Raw genomic sequence first — 20,035 nt, 5'->3', positions numbered from 1 at the left:
CTGAATCCAATTCATAGAAACTATATTTGAATCTCATTCAAATATTTATTTCCTCCCATTAAGCTATAATGTATCAAATATATTATGACAATTATATCACATATAATTGAAAGTACTTAATTATATCATATATAATTAAATCTCTCTATTAATTTGAACAATTCAAATTAATCCAAAAACATATTCTCAATTAATCCTATTGAGCTACCAAGGGGACCTCGTGGACCTGTAGCATAAAGCTCCAATGGTACATGAATAATTAATTGAACTCTTTAATTGCATTATTCACCATCCGTTAACTGTCGAGTACTCCACTAAAGACCGATAGCTGCACTCTTCGCACGATAGATATATTTCTGTGTCCATTGAATATAACCAATCAACAGTACGATGACCATTCACAAATTGCTCGTAAGTACAGCTAGGTCAAATTACCGTTTTACCCCTATAGTTACATCTAACTCTTTAAGTACCACTAATCCCTCTAATGAACAATAGATCATAGTCTAACTATGACTAAACCCCTCTCGGACCAGGAGAGGGTGTGGTGCCACATTGTTCAAGACCCAGAATCAGCCCTTAAGGGAGCAATTTATCTACTTACCACTACCTTGGGGAAGGAGTGAATTCCATCTTGTGTAGTTGTGTTCCCAACTCCCTAGTCAGACGAACCCCCAAAATTGTAGGCTTGTTGAGTCGGCGAATCTGGCCATTCTCACCCATATAAATTAAAAGACCGCCCTCATAGGTAGGAGTTCATAACTCACTCAGGATTCAGATAATGTTATCTAAGGTCATTCTGGTGAAATGTAAGTCTCTATTATGAACGACGTTATATAATGAGACTAAACATTTTGTGGTCTGGTCTTCTATAAACTCCTTTATATAGAATATCCCCGCTCGCATGTCTATACATGAATGATTAGGATCATATCATTTATAGCACTTTACAACAATTGTAACACCTACAAAGCGAGCCATATTCATAGTATCACAAGGATAAGGTACCCAGCCTTATTCATATACTACAGACCATTTAGGTTATCACTTAAACATGATCCACCTGTATGTCTCTACATACATGTTTAAGTTACAAAGATAACCTTGGATGTTAGTTTATTGGTTTGTGGTTAATGAAACTAAAATATCATATATTTTATAGACAATGAATAAAATATCATATATTTTATTAAAAACACAATGAGTTTGTTCAATAATGTTTACAAACTATAGAACCCTACGAGATTTAGAGCATCAACCCAACAATCTTCCACTTGACCTAAAGCTAGTGGGGTGTAACATCCCACACCTTTTTATTTATTTATTAATAATGTAAAACTTTTCCTTTTTCAGTAATTGTCCTTAGTTGAAGGGCATATTTGGAATTTTGAATTTAAAGTATAAGTGCGAGGATTTAAGTGTTTTCGTGGAAATTATTCAAGAATTATTCAATTTGAAAAGTTATGACAGGAATTAATTATTTTTGGAAAAAGGAAAGGAATTAAATAGTATAAAGTGGGTTAAGGAAAGAATTTAATTAGAGTTATACTATTTTCCTTTTATTATTATTATTGTTGTTGTTGTTGTTGTTGTTATTATTACTATTAGTATTTTTTTTAAATAAAAAGGACCCCCCCACGCCTTCTCCCTCACGCGAGCCCCCCCTTCCGTTTTCTGCTTCCTTGTCGTCTTCACGTCGACCGCTACGCCTCTCGACTGTCCAATGGCCACCATTCGTGTGTTCTGGCTAGCCAGATCCCGCCGAACAGACACACCGCCAGTCGCCCAGCTCTCCACTGCACCTCTTGCCGTCGGTCGCACCACTATTCAGCTTCAGTGTGCCGTTTTCGCCCAGGTCCGAGCCTAGCCACCGGATCTGTGTGTCCGCCGCCCTGCTGCCGCCCCTTGTTCGTCGTCTGCCACCGCCGTCATCTTTGGGTTTCGCCAGATTTGGCAGCTTTAGGTAGGTCTTTTTGTGAAGTTTTGGGTAGAAGTTTGGGCCCATTAAGTTTGGAATGAAGGTTGACTTATTCGAATTATTTTTTGGCTTTAGATTTGAATCTAGGAAACTGTTGGAGTGGCTATCCAGCGGGTTCGAGATCGTTCGATAAGAGTTTTGGTAAGAATTATGGTCCTTATTGTTGGTTTGTGGGCACGCTTTGATTACTGAATTAAGTTGACTTAACCCTTGTATCTTTAAGATCCACGCTGTCCTCCATTGGGAGTTAAAATCTGTTGGAAGGAGATTTTGGAGTGGTTGTTAATCAAGTTCCTTGGGGTCGTTTCTTCAAATCGAGGTCATCGTTTTGTTGCGGAGTTTATCTGTGGAATTTCGATTAAGGTAAGTAATCTTACCATTGGAACTGCCCACGGGCCAGGTTTTTTTTATTTGTATGCTCACGTGATAAGTGTAAGTTATAGTAAATATTAGCATGTTGACTAATAGTATGACCTAAATCAAGTATGTTCTGGCACGGGTTCTGTTTTGTTTAAAGATACACCTAGGTACTTGATCGTTAGTATGTGATGGTATGTGGTTTCATATGTTGATATCTGATCTACTAGTATTGGGGCATACTTGCATGCTGTGGAATTATGATGTAAGGTATGCATGAATGTAATATTATATGTTGTTAATAATCATGTGTATGTGATGAAGCCATAGTATCAAGAATTCTCATGTATGTTCTAAAATTGTACAATATTGATTCTTAGAACGTTGAGACTGTGTGAATATCCTCATTGATTAGTTAGATGCTCACCAGTTTGTGTTTCCTTCGGGATTCACCAGTTTTGTGGGCATACTTAACTACAATAGGATAGGACTCAGTCTCTCGTTTGTTCCATTTGTTTATATGCCATAGGTGGGTATCTAGAGAACATAGATGCCTAGTCTAACCCTAGTGGTGGGGTTACTTACTGAGTATTTCATGCTTATTCTTTCCTATGTTGATGTTTCAGGTAAGGGTAGAGATGCACCAGCAATGGCTCAGCGGAATTCGTGATCGTGCCACTGGGACTAGTTTTTACGCTTCCGCATCATGACATTTAGAGTTCTTATTTTTCCCTTAATGTTTAGTTTTATTGTTTTAAACTTATTATTAAGGATTACTTCTTTTATATACTTTTAATAGTCTTTACGAATTATGGGTACCCTATTATTGTTTTAACAATTGCATTTAATAAATGTCTTTTGAACTTCTCTTGTTTAATTAACATTTATTTCAACATAACTGAGCGTCGTTTTAAATTCTATGCATGCATTTATTTTAGTAATGACCTAACCTAAGTCCTAGGGGGTCGGGTCGTTACATGGGGTGTACAATATAGTCAAATACAAAGTACACAAATAATAAACTAGGGCATAACATGCGTCCAGTACAAATCTCCCACTTTCCCTAGTGGCCTATCCCATAGACTCATACTTTGCAGGTGACCCTCAAATACCGTAGCCGTGAAGGCTTTTGTAAATGGATCAACAACGTTGTGCTCCGAAGCTATCTACGTGACAATCACGTCCCCTCGATACACAATCTCTCGTATGAGATGATGCTTCCACTCTATATGCTTGTTGTGTTTGTGACTCCTAGGCTCTCGAGAATTAGCCACAACACCCTATTATCACAATAAAGTGTGATGGGCTTTGACATATCTGGAACAACTTCCAAATCAGTCAAGAATTTCCTGAGTCAAACGGCTTCCTTAGCAGATTCACAAGCCGCTACATACTCAGCCTCCATGTATAGTCAACGATGTACCATTGTTTGTGCTTCGCCATAATACTGCCCCTTTGTTAAGAGTGAATACTGATCCTGATATGGATTTCCTTGAATTCTTATTAGTTTGAAAATCAGAGTCCGTGTATCCCGTAAGGATCAAATCCTTAGAACCATACACAGCATGTAGTCCCTCGTTCTTCGTAGATACTTGAGGATGTTTTTAATGGCGATTCAGTAATCTAATCTTGGATTAGATTGATATCTACTGACTATCCCCACTGTATAGCAGATGTCAGGACTAGTACATAACATCACATACATCAAGCTGCCCACTGCAGATGCATAAGGGATTCATCTCATTTCCTCAACCTTTTGAGGTGACTTAGGAAATTGTTCCTTAGACAATGTAACTTCATGCCTGAAAGGCAATAAACCTCCCTTGGAGTTCCACATCGAATATTTGACAAGCATCTTGTCAATATACGATGCCTGAGATAGAGCTAGCATTTTTTTTCTTTCGATCTCTAAAGATATGAATACCCAGAACAAACTAAGTCTCTCCCAAATCTTTCATTTGGAATTGGGTCGCTAGCCAGTTCTTAACTGCAGTCAGTAAACCTACATCATTCTCAATGAGTAGGATATCATCTACATATAACACTAAAAAACTATTGAACTGTTGATAATCTTCTTGTAGACACAAGGCTCATCAATGTTAGCAATAAGATTTAATTTCAGTATCAAACCTTATGTTCCAAGATCGAGAAGCTTGCTTTAGTTCATAAATGGACCAATTAAGCTTGCAAACCTTTTGCTCTTAACCATGGGTTATGAATCTCTCGGGCTGCACTATGTAAATAGTCTCCTCAAGATTCTCATTCAGAAAAGCAGTCTTGACATCCATTTGTCAAATCTCATAGTCATAATATGAGGCAATGAATAGGAGGATCCAGATAGACTTAAACATGGCAACAGGCGAGAAAGTCTCCTCATAGTCAACTCCCTCAACCTGGGTATAACCCTTTGCCACCAACCTAGCCTTGAAGGTTTGCACCTTCCCATCAACACCCTATTTCCTTTTGTAGATCCATTTACAACCTATCGATTTAACCCTATCAGGTTGATCTACAAGATCCCATACGAAATTAAAGTACATAGACTCCATTTCGAGATCCATCACTTTGATCCATTCATCTTTGTCAATATCTTCCATTGCTTTCTTGTAAGACAATGGATCCTCAACTTCACCATTAGCTACCATAGCCAGAATTTCAGTTAAACCCATAGATGATCCTTGACCTACTAGATGATCCTACTTCAACAACTCTTGTTGAGGTATTAGGTTCTTTAACAATTCTTGTTGAAGATTCAGCAGTTTCTTTGGAAATCTCATTCAACACAATCTTACTTTTGGGCCTGTGCTCCCTTATGTGGTCTTTTTCAAGAAAAGTAGCATTTGTCGATACAAAAACTTTGTTTTCTTTAGGATCAAAGAAGTAACCACCTTTCGTTCCTTTGGGGTAGCCTACAAATAGGCACAGTCTTGAACGTGGTTCCAATTTCTTAGGATTAGCCTCAAGCATATGTGTTGAGCAACTCCAAATTCTAAAATGACGTAAACTAGCTTTATGGCCATTCCATAACTCTAAAGGTGTTCCGACAACACTCTTAGAAGGAACACAATTCAGGATGTACACTACAGTCTCTACTGCATGACCCCAAAATGAGTCAGGTAAGGAAGCATGTCTAACAGGGTTCGATTTCTCCTTTCTGATACACCATTTTGCTTAGGTGTACCAAGTGCTGAGAGTTGGGATATTATTCCATATTCTATCATATAGTTCTGGAAAGTTAAATCCATAAACTCTCCACCTCGATCAGATCGAAATGTTTTAATTGTTCTATTTAATGCATTTTCAACTTCAGCCTTGAATTCTTTAAACTTTTCAAAGGGTTCATACTTATGTTGCATTAAATAAACGTACCCATATCTTGAATAATCATCAGTAAAGGTGATGAAATATTCATAACCTCCCCTAGCTTTTACATTCATTAGACCACAGAAGTCTGAATGTATTAGCTCTAAAGGTTTTTTGGCCTTGTGACCTTTTCCAGTAAAAGGTCTCTTAGTCATCTTGCCTTCAAGGCATGGCTCACACACAGGTAAAGAATTTTCTTCTAACTCGCTTAGAAGTTCATTCTTCACCAACCTCTCAATCCTATTGAGATTGATGTGTCCTAATCTTAGGTGCCAATTTTGGGCATTTTCCTTAGGTGAAATTTTAAGCCTTTTGTGTTGAGTTACAGTAGTTTTAAACAGCTCAGTGTTATGGAGGGCATTAGTTGCTAACGGTCTTAGCACATAAAGATTATTTTCTAGTTTTGTAGAACAAATATCAACATCATTCTTAGAAATAAACACTTTATTAGAAAGAAAGTTGACATTGTAATAATGTTCAAGCAAACACTTTACAGAAACTAAGTTTCTTTTTAAGTCAGGAACTATATATACATCTTTTAAAATAAGAAATCTGTTCTGTAAAGTAAACTGGAGACCTCCCACTGCCACAGCCGAGACGACGTGCTCGGTTCCAACTTGCATTATTATTTTACTAGTATCTAGTTGCCGCTAGGAACTAATTCCTTGAAATGAAGAACAAAAGTGGTTAATGACCCCAGAGTTAATAATCCAGGAAGAATCATCATTCTCTACTAAACACGTTTCCAATACAAACAAATCATATTTACCTTGTTTAGCCTTCTTCTTTTCTACCAAATATTTGGGGCAGTTCCTCTTCCAATGCCCATCTTGCTTGCAAAGGAAACATTTTCCTTTGTCAGCCTTGATGGGTTGTCTACCCCTTTGAGCAGCAACTATTAGGTTAGCCTTCCCCTTTCCACCCTTCTTCTTCTTCCACTTTTTGGTGTCAAAGGAAGAAGATACAGACTTAGTTCTAGAGGCCAAACCTTTGTGAAACTTTTTAGAAGATGAAGCAACATTTGCTTCACCTTTCTTCTTCTTACTTTTCAACAAGGATTGGAAGGTCTATAGCTAGTTGAGCAGAGTGGTCAGGTTGTAGTCAATTCTGTTCAAAATAGCATTGCTATGGAAATGCAAGAAACTTTCAGGTAAAGATTCCAATATTATGCTAACCTGACTGGTTTCATCAATGCTCGATCGGTTCATCTCCGCCACATTGAAGTGGACCATCATGTTGAGAACATGTTCTCAAACAGATGCCCCTTCTTGCATACGGGCATTGACGATATGTTTCAGAGCGTCATGCCTGAGTTGTGCAGACGGTTGTCCGAACATTCTCCTTAGAGACTCCATGATCTCAGAAGCTGTGAGCATGGGCTCATGCTTCTTAGCCAAGACTTCATTAAAGTTTGCCAAGATGTACGCTTGGACATTTTCATTTGCCCGTTTCTAACGCTCATATGTTTCCCAACATTTCGAGGAGCATTGACAGGTGGAATGGGAGGACGATCCTTCATCAAGACAAATCGAAAATCATAGATGATCAGTATAGTATTGATTGTATTTTTCCAACTAGCGTATTTTTCTCCCGTTAACTTATCTGCGGCTAGTAAACTTAAAGCGGTAGCCATTTAAAGAATTTGCTGAAAAAGAGCAAACTAATTTAGTCTACTTGTATTAAACCACTTAAGAAAACCAATCAGTTTTTAGCAAAATAGTCTAGTGTACCCTAGGTTACATCTATTTTGCAATGATGTTTCAGTGAGGCAAGACAAAAGTCCCCGTAGGGTGATCAAGTGTCCATTCACTGGAATGAGACATTCTCAACCATTAGACATAAACAACACCTTGTCACTGTAACTAACAGTCACCATTGTTTGGTCCAAAATTTGTTAACATCCTTAATAATTCTGTGTAAGTGTAACCTCTCATTTTAGGTTCTAGAGCTCTACCCCAGTGAGCCAACCGTAGGGAAAAATCGATTGTGACATGAAACTAAAGAAATCCTATCCATTTTTGGAGATCGAGTAAAGCGTCATGCAATACAACCATCCTTTAAGGGGACACCCACAATACCACGAGGCAATGCATGAAACTTTATTTAACCTAATGAAAGAGACCGAGGGATGTGTTGTCACACGTCCCACTCCCACTGACTATAAACACTCTCTCCATTCACCTTGTTATTGACATACCTAAATGCCACCCGTAGGGGGAACACCCATGGTGCCTCAAGGCTAAGAGTATATTTCACAGTGTGAACTTATAGGGAGAAACGTGTAGAGACAAAAATGAAGTATCATATACCTTATTTTCCTCCCACTAAGTGTTCTACCTAGAGTTAATTAACTTAGGAAAAATTCCGCTACTGATTTTATCTAAGTGTCTGTTTAATTTGCTAAAAAAACAACTCTTATCCTTAATGATTAAACAATTTTGATTTAAGTCTCACTAAACTCTTTAATAGAATTTGATCAAATTTGTATGCTAAAATATCTATCTAATTCACCTTTCTAGGTAGGTTCCCAGGTAGGGATACAACGTTTCCATCATAAGTACTCCAGCCTAGCCAGAACCGGCCTTAGCCAAAAGGTCCCTTATAGATACATTTGTTACATATTTAATCTTTTATTAAAAATCAATTTAATCCTATTAAATTGATTAAAAGATTAAACCTAGATTTCTAATCTCATTAGAAATGTGATCTTAGGTCTATCTCAATCATATTTTAAAAAAATGATTATAGCCTAAGGTTTGCATGTAACTCTTTACTATTGATTTTAATTCTAATTTCATTTAGTTATAACAATTAAAAACAATCATTGCATGCTTGACATACTTTAGTTATTATAACATTTATAAATTAACCTAAGGTAATGGCATGCTTCATGGAATCTTCATTCATTCCTAATATATAATAATTATATATGTAAGTAATGAATCATGCTATAGCATACTCTCCATACATTCATTCAACCATATATTATAATAATTATAATATAAATGATGCATGGTATGCTATAATGTACGCATACATATACTATAACATTTATACTATATGATGCATAAGCATGCTAAATGTAATTTAAATCATGCATATTCATATATTATAACACTTATAATATAAAATGATACATGAATATAAATGCATAACTTATGGTGGGTTTTAAAACTATATGACATATATTATGACATACATCGCATGTATATTTATACTAACAATTGATGGACCGGGATAGGACCTCTAAAAAAAATAACAAAAGGCTATCTATTACAAAAGCTTAAGTCATCCGATTTGAAACAGGTGAACCGAGCCTTGAACCGCTCGAACCGAACCGCCATTCAATGAACCATCTGCAGTGATCATGTAGCAAGTAACTGAGCGATCTTGTAGGAAAGACTGCACGATTGTGTAGGAAGCAACTGTGCGATCTTGTAGCAAATGTTACACGATCGTGTAGCAAAGTCTACATGATCTTGTAGCATTAGTTACATGATCGTTTAACAAATGCTACAAGATCGTGTAGCAAAAGCTACAAGATCGCATAGCAAGAGATACACGATCTCGAATAACTGCTTCGTTTTCTCCATCATAACAGTGCTTTGCAACCCTTCTTTGAAGCTTCCCAAGAACAACACGAGCAACTCAAACATACAAATTACAGACTCTATAGCAAGATTAATGCCAAAAAACGTAGCATCCTTTACAAACCAAATTGTAAACAAAGAAAGCCTTAAAACAGAGCATTCTATCCCAAAACATTCATCAACAAATTATATCCACAACCATTCATCGTATGAAATAGAATGCAGATTATAAAACCCACCATTATTGTAAAAAACGATTCAATAAAAGAATGAAATTTAGAATCAGAAACCTACAACCTGGCTCTGATACCAATTGAAGGAACTTTTTGGGGAGATAACCTTGAGCGGAAGTAGATCGATCAAATTCCATTTTTCATCGAATATAAATGTCACAATAAACAAGAAACAAGATATGCATTTAATTATAAATTACAGCATGCTAATGAAAGGGCTTTGAAACCTCACCTTTGAATACATTTCTTCATGATTTTCCTCGAATAGTTCACAAACTCCTTGAAGATTTTCTTCAACAATAACCTCGAACAAGAACGAACACTACCACAAATGTTTCCTCGGTATTCTCAGGGTAACAACTCAGGAGTGGTGGGCTCTGACTATTTTGGTTTTGAGAGAAAACTTAATGTTGAGGAGGAAGGATTGAGAATTCTCTCAAAAAACTCAAACACACAGAAGTCTTATGTTGTTTTTCTTACTATCTCAATCGTTCAACAAAAATTAGCAAGAAAAAGAAGAAACTTTTTCTTTTCTACTTGCCAAAAATAACCACCTACCACTTACGTGGGTAGAGAGAAAAAAAGGGGAAAGGAGTTGTAACTCCCTCCCTTATTATTAAAATAATAATAATAATATAAATATGATAACTAACTTATTATATTATATATATATTAAATTATATATTATGTACCTATAGTTTTAATGTTGTATCATATACAATACAAGCTATGATTTCTTTTTTCTTTTATATGGCATTTAATATAAATCTTATTTATATTAAATTTAACAACTCTGAATCCAATTCATAGAAACTATATTTGAATCTCATTCAAATATTTATTTCCTCACATTAAGCTATAATGTATCAAATACATTATGAGAATTATATCACATATAATTGAAACAACTTAATTATATCATATATAATTAAATCTCTCTATTAATTTGAACAATTCAAATTAATCCAATAACAGATTCTCAATTAATCCTATTGAGCTATCAAGGAGATCTCATGGACGTGTAGCTTTAAGCTCCAACGGTACATAAATAATTAATTAAACTCTTTAATTACATTATTCACCATCCGTTAACTGTCAGTCACTCCACTAAAAGCCGACAGCTGCACTCTTCGCACGACAGATATATTTCTGTGTCCATTGAATATAACCAATCAATAGTACGATGACCCTTCACAAATTGCTCGTAAGTACAGCTAAGCCAAATTACCGTTTTACCCCTGTAGTTACATCTAACTCCTTAAGTACCACTGATCCCTCTAATGAACAATAGATCATAGTCCAACTATGACTAAACCTCTCTCGTGCCAGGAGAGGGTGTGGCGCCACATTGTTCAAGACCTGGAATCAGTCCTTAAGGGAGCAATTTATCTACTTACCCCTGTCTTAGGGAATGAGTGAATTCCATCTTATGTAGCTGTGTTCCCAGCTCCCCAATCAGATGAATCCCCAAAATGGTAGGCTTGTTGAGTTAGCGATCTGGCCACTCTTACCCATACAAATCAAAGGACCGCCATTATAGGCAGGAGTTCACAACTCACTCAGGATTCAGGTCATGTTAACTATGGCCATCCTAGTGAAATGTAAGTCTCTATTATGAACAACGTTATATAACGAGACTAAACATTTCGTGGTTCGATCTTATACAAACTCCTTTATATAGAATATCTCCGCTCGCATGTCTATATATGAATGATTAGGATCAGATCATTTGTAGCACTTTACAACAATTGTAACACCTACAAAGTGGGCCATATTCGTAGTGTTACCAGGATAAGGTACCTAACCTCATCCATATACTACAGACCATTTAGGTCATCACTTAAACATGATCCAGTTGTATGTCTCTACATACATGTTTAAGTTACAAAGATAACCTTGGATGTTAGTTTATTGGTTTGTAGTTAATGCAACTAAAATATTATATATTTTATAAACAATGAATAAAATATCATATATTTTATTTAAAACACAATGAGTTTGTTCAATAATGTTTACAAACTATAGGACCCTACGAGATTTAGGGCATCAACCCCAACAGGTGGAAGTTGCACCATAAATATTAGCAAAGTTTATCGGCGTGATGAAAAAGGAAAATCTCAGGAGGTGGTGGTATTCCAAGTGGTCTACTTTGGTGAAGTAGGTTATAATTTTATGAGATGAGAATTATGATTGTTAGTGAAGACAATGGATGTTATAAAAGCTCTGGATTCTTCAAATATCTTGTCAAGATGGAATTTGTTGGATTTTTAACAAAATATTAGAAGTGCAGTTGTCTACATAAAAAAGACTTAAGAAAGTCATGGGCTTGTCCTACATTGAAAATGTTTAAGAAAGTCACGGGCTTGTCCTACATAAAAATGGTTTAGGAAAGTCATGGGCTCCAAGCCTATAAAAGGAGTCAATGGCTTTGGTTTTCAATTGTCCCAATTAGAACACTTTAAGCTTAGCGTATAACTTTAATTAAATTCCTTTTGTATTCTTTAATTGGAGAGTGAGAAAAAAGTGTAAGTAGTCAAAAGCTTTGAGATAGTGCTCCCGAGAATTGTTCTGTGTGATTGTAGCAATTTTTTGACATAATGGATTTCTTTCTGATGGGTCGTGGTTTTTCTCTGAATTAGAAGTTTTCCACGTAAATTCTTGTGTTTCCAATTTTATTGCTTTCTTTTAATTTCTCTATTATTTTCTACTCATACTTGTGCTAGAATTGGGAGGTTTTTTCCCAACAAACAGAACATTGATCCTTTCAATTTACGTTTAATTAATCATACGATATGTGGAAAAAATGTTTAATCGATTCGAGACTAGTAAGACTCAAATTGAAAGTTCCAACATAATATTATGTGCTTTTAAAATCCAAAGACCAACCAAACTCAAAATTAAAAGTTGAATGTGATGCATACTTTTAACGTTTTTAAAGTTTATTTAACACATTGTTTAGTACAACAACTGAGAGCGCGGAGATTTTAACCTCCGACTTAAAAAAAGACAACGCATATTAATTACCATTGAATTATGTTTACTTAAACATTAAATATATGCATACCAATTACCATTGAGTTATGTTTACTTAAACATCATAAGCTATAATTCAACCAAAGTGATTAATAGCCCATTAAGTAGATTCATTAATGAATAATTTTCAAATACAGTATCATAAACACAATTTAACTCAAAATCATCCATTACCTCTCAAAAGCCAACCGTCCGATCACACTCTGTTATTGAACTAAAAATGCTCATTTTTTTGTCCACTTCCTAACAACGTTAATTTCATCAATATACGACAATTTTCTCAGCCAAAGTTCCAATTTTCCAAGTATTATACTCTTCCTTCATGTTTGCTTTGATATTACAAGAAATCCCAGCTACAGCAGACCAAAAAAAACATCACAATAACATAAGCTCGACATGTATAGAAGGAACAAGAAGATGTCGATTCCATAAATAAACAAAACATTTTCCATGAAAGCAAGAAATTATTCACCTTTTCTGGAAATGGGGTTCAATTTTATAATCTCAATGCATACAAAAATCAAAATAGACGTAGAATGATGCCACTATAGAACCTTATAATAAGATTAATTTTTTCATATTCGAATATTGATATTATTAATTCTCCATGTATTATTGTGTTAATTAACTAATTAAGTGTTCCCCAAATCCCAACGTAAAATGGAAAAAGCAATATGTAACTGCAAATTGCCAAACACTCCCTTTTTCGTGTAACTGCAGGAACTGAATTTTCTCCTAGATACCTCCTTTGGACTCGGGACCATCGCTCTTCTTCACCCAGAAGCTCAAAAGATCCAATCAAATACAAAAATTACAAAAACCCCTTAACGATTTCTTTCAGTTTCATTGTCTAATCGTCGTTGTAAAACTATATCTCTATGACATTGGAGAGTGGAGCTTGAGATACTCTTCTTCCATGGCGTCTTTGAAGTTGGGATCTAAATCGGAAGTGTTTCACCTCGATGGCGATTCTTGGTCTGTTTCTACTTCCTCTTTTGATTCTTATGGATTATGATTATTACAGTCTTGGTTATGAGTTTTCCTTTCTCTGTTTGGATGGAAATGAGTGTGGTCGATTTTTGTTCATAGGTTTAGTTGAAAACCCCCCATTAGTTTAGTGTAATGTGAAGGTTGATTTTATATGAAATTTTTGGGTGTAATCTCATTTGTTGTAGGGAGTTATTTGCTGGAGGTTAATCATTATTGATAAGATTAAAAGGTTACTTTGCTCTTTAGTGTGTGTTTGCTTTTTCCAATGTGAGGGAATTTTGAATCAACGATATGTCTTCCATTGTTAAGACATTTCTATTTTTATGCTTCCTTTTCATGATATAGCTGCATTTTCAATATTTGGTTGATGGGATTGCTCTGTTTTTCTATGTAAATGTTGGATAAAACTTTAAATTGGACAAACAACTAACAACTGAAATTATGTTCAAAGGCAATAGATCAAGTGTTTCTGTTTATAACTCTGGAGTTCTCTTCAGCTTTGTAATGATATCATTTTGGAATTTGTTATCTTTATATATATACACGTATCCATTTTAATTCTTTTTGTATATCGGCAAAGTCAACTTTCTAATTATCAAAATGAACTCCCTCTGATCTAGGTTTTGCTCATCTGGGCTTGCAAGTGATGTCATTATTGAAGTTGGGAACACCTTCTTTCATCTACATAAGGTGTGCAACTTAACATCATAATCTTCATCTTAGCGATTTACGAGGCTACGAAAGGTTACTAGTTTTTTAGATGGGATTGTTGCTCTATTGTGGATGAGAATTGTATAAACTCTCTTTTCATGATATAGGAAGAGTCTTATTTCGGGTTTGTTTTTGTATGCCTTTGTAATTCCTTTCATTTTTCTCAATGAAAACTCGGTCTCTTACCAAAAAGGAAAAAAAAATGAAGGTTCATGTCGTAAGTGATGGTTTAGGAAGTTAAACACCTTAGTTTATTGCCTTTGGTAAATCTTTCGATTCACTTGCTCACTTGAAAATTGAAATCATACTTTCCTACTACTTGTATTTTCTTCAGTTTCCTCTGCTGTCCAGAAGTGGAGTATTAGAACAACTTATTGGAGAATTTTGTAGAGAGGATGATAGAAAATGTGCTATGCAACTTCATGACATTCCTGGTGGAGCCAAAACCTTCTTACTTGTTGCTAAATTTTGTTATGGTATTAAAATGGAGCTCAATGCACTCAATATAGTCCAGCTGAGGTGTGCGGCAGAGTATCTCCGAATGGATGAGGATTATGGAAATGGAAATCTTATAATGCAATCCGAGAATTTCTTAAACGAAATCTTTGGGAATTGGACAGATTCTATTAAAGCTCTTGAAACCTGTGAAGAAACTTTATCTTATGCTGAGGAGCTTCATATTGTGTCAAGATGTATAAATTCACTGGCAATGAAAGCTTGTGCAGATCCAAGTTTGTTCAGCTGGCCTGTTTCGGGACCTCAATCGACGTACAGCTCGGAAAGTACCAAGTTTTGGAACGGAATACATGTATCGTCAAAATCACGAAAAGTAAGGGAAGATTGGTGGTTTGAAGATGTGTCTTTCCTGAGATTGCCTCTATACAAAAGACTGATTTTGGAAGTTGGATCAAGAGGCACGAAACCTGAGATCATTGCTGGCTCTCTCATTCATTATGCTAGAAGGCACCTTCCCTTGTTGGGAAGGCAAGCAAACATTGACGATGGTACTTTTTGCGCACCGGTATCAAATGTTTCGGCTTCCTCGGAAGTAGATCAAAGGAGACTTCTTGAAGAGATAGTTGAATTACTTCCTCATCAAAAGTGTGTGACACCAACAAAGTTCCTGATAAGACTTCTGAGAACCTCCATGATTTTACATGCCAGCTTGTCATGTAGGGAGAATCTTGAAAAATGCATTGGGGCACAATTAGAACAGGCAGCTCTTGAAGATCTTCTGATACCAAACCTGGGGTACTCTGTCGAGACATTGTATGATATTGATTGTATTCAGCGAATTCTCGATCACTTTTTGCTACTCGATCGAAATGGAAACGATTGCATTTCAACTAGACTTGAGGATGGGCAATTGATGGTGCCCAATTCAGTTACTCCATTGACAATGGTGGCTAATCTCATTGATGGATATCTTGCTGAAGTTGCACCTGATGTTAATCTCAAGTTACCAAAGTTTCAGTCATTAGCTGCAGCTATTCCTGATTTTGCGAGACCACTTGACGATGGAATTTACCGTGCTATAGATATTTACCTAAAGGTATCTTCTACATCGGTACTACTATTAGAAAATTTTCTCCCATAAGAAAGATTCAAGTTAAAAAAAATTGAAATGGACAGTTCTGTTCACAAGTATCGTCTGTTTTTTGTTCAAGTGAAAAGAAAACTTAGGCTATAATTGTCTGGTATCTAGAACTTAAGACTCTTGTGAAGGATGTTGAAATGCCTTGTATCTGTTATCTGGCATTCGAGACCAAGTTCGGAGGTAATACACCTTGTCAAGTGTTTGGGGACAAGGCCCCTGAAACTTAAGTTGTATTCATATTTATCCTATTTATGTTATTTACGATTTTGGCCCTATGATTTAGAGGAATGTACTACCAACTCTACTGGTGCATTTGACTCGGTAATCTGATGTTTTCTCTCTAATAATAAACTGCTTCTTTCCTCTGTCTGTGGACGTAGCTAACACATTATCAGTGGACCGTGTAAATTTTTATGTCGATTCTCTATTATTTACATTTTCTGTTTACCTTTCATTGTCGATTTCTTAACAAAGGACTTGAAGAGTTTTAGTAAGATGTTCTATAATATTGATTTGCTTGTACATTGTCAGGCTCATCACTGGCTAACAGACTCTGAAAGGGAACAAATCTGCAGACTTATGAACTGCCAGAAGTTATCATTGGAAGCCAGCACCCACGCCGCCCAAAATGAAAGATTGCCACTACGTGTCATCGTGCAAGTTCTCTTCTTCGAACAACTTCGACTCCGAACATCGGTTGCGAGTTGGTTATTTGTCTCGGACAACATTGAGAATTCACATAACATGAGTGGCAACTTAGCTGTACTTGGTGGTACAAACATTGCAGCACCATATGCTGATGCCTGCACAACTGAAAACCGTGCTATTGTTATCAGCAACAACATGAAAGAGCGCGTGTCAGAGCTCGAGAAAGAGTGCATGAGCATGAAGGAAGAGCTGGACAAGCTGGTGAAGACAAAGGGTGGATGGAACATGATCTTGAAGAAGTTTGGTTTAAGAATAAAGTTCAAGAGTTCTGAACAGAAAGCATCCAAGCTCCTCGTAAACTCGAAAACAAATCGTGAAATTTCGTCGACATCTCCGCTTATGAACAGCAAAGAACATCATGACAGTGGTGAATCCTGAAACTAAAGAGTTGGTATAGCTCTTTGTGTTGGGTGTTTTGTGGTTGTAGTGATGTATTTTGATATCGAAATCCAAACTCTAATTTACTAACCTTTGTTCTTGAAAATGACACATGTTTTGAAGCCCTGTCATTCATGGAGACTGTTGTGAGACTTTGCTATTTGTGACAGTGGGACAATGATTGTAATTGTAGGCTTCCTTGGTAGAAATATTTGGAGGAAGTATTTCCTTCATCCTTTCCTTTTCTTATCAAATTAGCAAATCAATTGATGAAAGTTATAATAGAGGATCATTTCAGTTGTTTGTTTATTCGTATTTATTTTAATTTAAACCTTCGGTTATCGCAACTTTAGTCTAAATCTAAACTCCAAGGGAAGGAGGATAAACTAGGTGGTAATTACAAATTCAACGACTATTTAGATTTTAAATTGAAAGTTTGAAACTTTTGAGACACATTCTAAAGTTAATACCTATTAGTTACCAAATTAAAAGTGACATTTTTTTTTTCAAAATTCAGAATTCAGACAAAAATGATTTTAAAATTTTATTTGCAAAGTAAATACCTATCTGGTAATCTGGTAACCGTTTTTTCTTCTTCTTCTTTTTTAATTTTTGTTTTTGAAAATTAAGCCTGTTCTATTCTCATCTCCAAATTTCTTCCTTCATTATTTATTTTTTATTAATAATTTAAAAAATTAAGCTGAAAACTAAAAAAAAATAGATTTTCAATAGTTGTTTTTGTTTTTAGAATTTGGCTAGGAATTTGACCATTGTGCTCAAGAAAAGATACAAACCATTGTAACAAATGAATTTTTTTGAAATTGAGATTAAAATTTCGATTTTATTTTTAAAATTTTACGTATTTATTCTTCATTTCTCTATTATAATTTTATTGATCTTAAAAACACTTGAATTCTCAAATTCTAAAACAAAAATAACTTGTAGTTTTCAAATTTGGGCTCTTTTCTTTTAAAACATGAACAATACTTTTTAGGGAGATTTTTAAAAAAGAAGAATAAGAGAAATTATTGACACAAAATAATAAAATTTTAATCTTTGATAGAGGTTAATAAGGCTGATAGACTATAAATGATAGAAAAGTGATAGATGTTATATATATATATATATTGTTTTTGCTATTTTAATAAATAATTTGACATTTTTCTATCTCTGAAAATTTCACTAATTTTTATTAGGTTAAGTTTTAAAAATAAAAAAAGATATTGTGAAATTGAGGAGCACGATGGGAACACAGATATAGATAAAATATAATATAATAATATATTTATATAATAATATTAAATATATAAAATAAAATAACTAAAAACATAAAATAACTAAAATTATAAAATTGAATAATATGAAAATTAGTGGAATTTTGATGTAGAATTCTCACCAATTTATGTGTGATTTTAAGATTCATCAAATGTCATTATTTATAGAGTTATATATGGACTTACATGGACACCAAACATGAATAATTACAAGACACATGGACAACATGAAGAATGACACATGCAGAGATGTCCACGGGGCGGGGGCGGGGATGGGGCTCCCCGTCCTCGCGAATTTTCCCGTGGGGAATAGAGCGGGGATCGGGTTCCCCACGGGAAAAAATTTTCCGCCTTTATTTTTTTTTACCATTTTTTTAATTTCAATTAATTTTTTTTTTTTACAATTCTTTAAACATTTTCAATGAAATATTATCAATTTTACTAATTAAAACAATAATACTTATGCAATTTTGAAAAATATAATTAAAAGTTTGAATTCTCATAATTTGTAAAAATTAAAATTCAACATTTACAACATCTCATCTTCAACATTACAATATCTAAAGAATTAAAGTAATAAAAATCTTGAACTTAAATAATTAAAACATCCATAATTATCTTAATAAAGTCTACAATATATATATATATATATATAAATATTAAAAATTTATAATTTATATACAAAGTCAGGGCGGGGCGAGGCCAGGGTCAGGGCCAGGGCCAGGGAATATATTCCCCGTCTCCGACCCCGAATTATAAACAGGAAAAAAAAATTCTCCACTCCCTCCCCCATTCCCCGGTATTCGGGGATTCCCCGCCCCGTTCGGACCTACGGATTTTTTGGACATCTCTAGACACATGGCTTTTGGGACACTAAGTAATGGGTATCTATTTATTATTATAATATTCATAATACTCTCCCTTAGATGCCCATATACATATGAAATATACCTTATTAAAACATTACTAGGAAAAATCCAATGGAAAAAAATCTTAGTGAAGGAAAAAGAGTACATATTTCATAAAATATATACTCATAAAAGAATACAATATATTTACTCTCCTCATGAAAACGTCACTTAATATCTCTAAATCGCCGCATTCCAATGTTGTGCACCAATTTTTCAAAAGTTGCGATTGGTAATGCAAAGTAAATAAGTTTGTCAGGTTATCCTTCGAACAAATTTGTTGTACAATGATATCGCCATTTTCTTCCAAGATCACAAGTGTAGAAAAGCTTTGATGAAATATTTTTTTTTTCAAACTTCACGAATCCTTCTCCTCTGTAAAATCATGAACATAAACGAAATGATCAATTAGGCACCATCACTAGAAAACCTCAGTATTCTCAGTCAGAGAACCTAGGAGATATGGGCTCTGGCTATTTTGGATTTTTAGAGGAAAAGGAAAAGATAAAAGAAGAGAGGAGGAGACGAGGGATTTCATCTTCTGAGAATAATACAGAACTCTTCTATCTCACACACTTTCTCTGTTCTGCAAGATCAAGAAGAAGACCCCTCTCTCCACCAACTGTTCACTTACATGAGAGGAGAGAAAAAAGGAAGGGAAGTTAATTCCCTCCCAAAAATAAAAATAATTAATTTTTAAAAATAATTAAATTAATTAATATAAAATATATGTGTAATAACTTATTTATTATACATACATAACTATATGTTATATCATATATAACATATAACCTATAATTTTTGTATTGTTTCAAATACAATATAGCATATAGTTTCAATTTTCTCTCATAAATGACTTTTAATATAAATTACATTTACATTAAATTTAACGATATGAATCCAATACATATAATT

The 20,035-nt window shown here is 34.8% G+C and overlaps 1 protein-coding gene across 1 annotated transcript; it reads left to right on the top strand.

Moving 5' to 3' along the window:
• The first annotated feature begins 13,236 nt into the window (after positions 1-13,236).
• LOC120081806 (BTB/POZ domain-containing protein At5g03250-like) lies at positions 13,237-17,247 on the top strand. The gene is made up of 4 exons (XM_039036975.2): positions 13,237-13,529; positions 14,165-14,234; positions 14,590-15,807; positions 16,384-17,247. Exons 1-4 carry the CDS (start codon positions 13,471-13,473, stop codon positions 16,936-16,938), a joined length of 1,902 nt encoding a protein of 633 aa, XP_038892903.1. The 5' UTR covers positions 13,237-13,470; the 3' UTR covers positions 16,939-17,247.
• The last annotated feature ends 2,788 nt before the right edge of the window (positions 17,248-20,035 follow it).

The sequence above is a fragment of the Benincasa hispida genome, chromosome 7 (assembly GCF_027475165.1).
Source record: "Benincasa hispida cultivar pf3 chromosome 7, pf3_genome.v1.1, whole genome shotgun sequence".
NCBI lineage: Eukaryota > Viridiplantae > Streptophyta > Magnoliopsida > Cucurbitales > Cucurbitaceae > Benincasa > Benincasa hispida.
The sequence above is the reverse complement of the archived record's forward strand: the minus strand, read 5'-3'. Positions and strand labels throughout refer to the sequence as shown.

Bases quoted from the DNA above. Each gene is read 5' to 3' on its own strand.
- LOC120081806 (XM_039036975.2), top strand. From the start codon at position 13,471: ATGGCGTCTTTGAAGTTGGGATCTAAATCGGAAGTGTTTCACCTCGAT. The intron at 13,530-14,164 runs GTCTGTTTCTAC...CCTCTGATCTAG, and splicing joins CACCTCGATGGCGATTCTTG to GTTTTGCTCATCTGGGCTTG. The intron at 14,235-14,589 runs GTGTGCAACTTA...TATTTTCTTCAG, and splicing joins CCTTCTTTCATCTACATAAG to TTTCCTCTGCTGTCCAGAAG.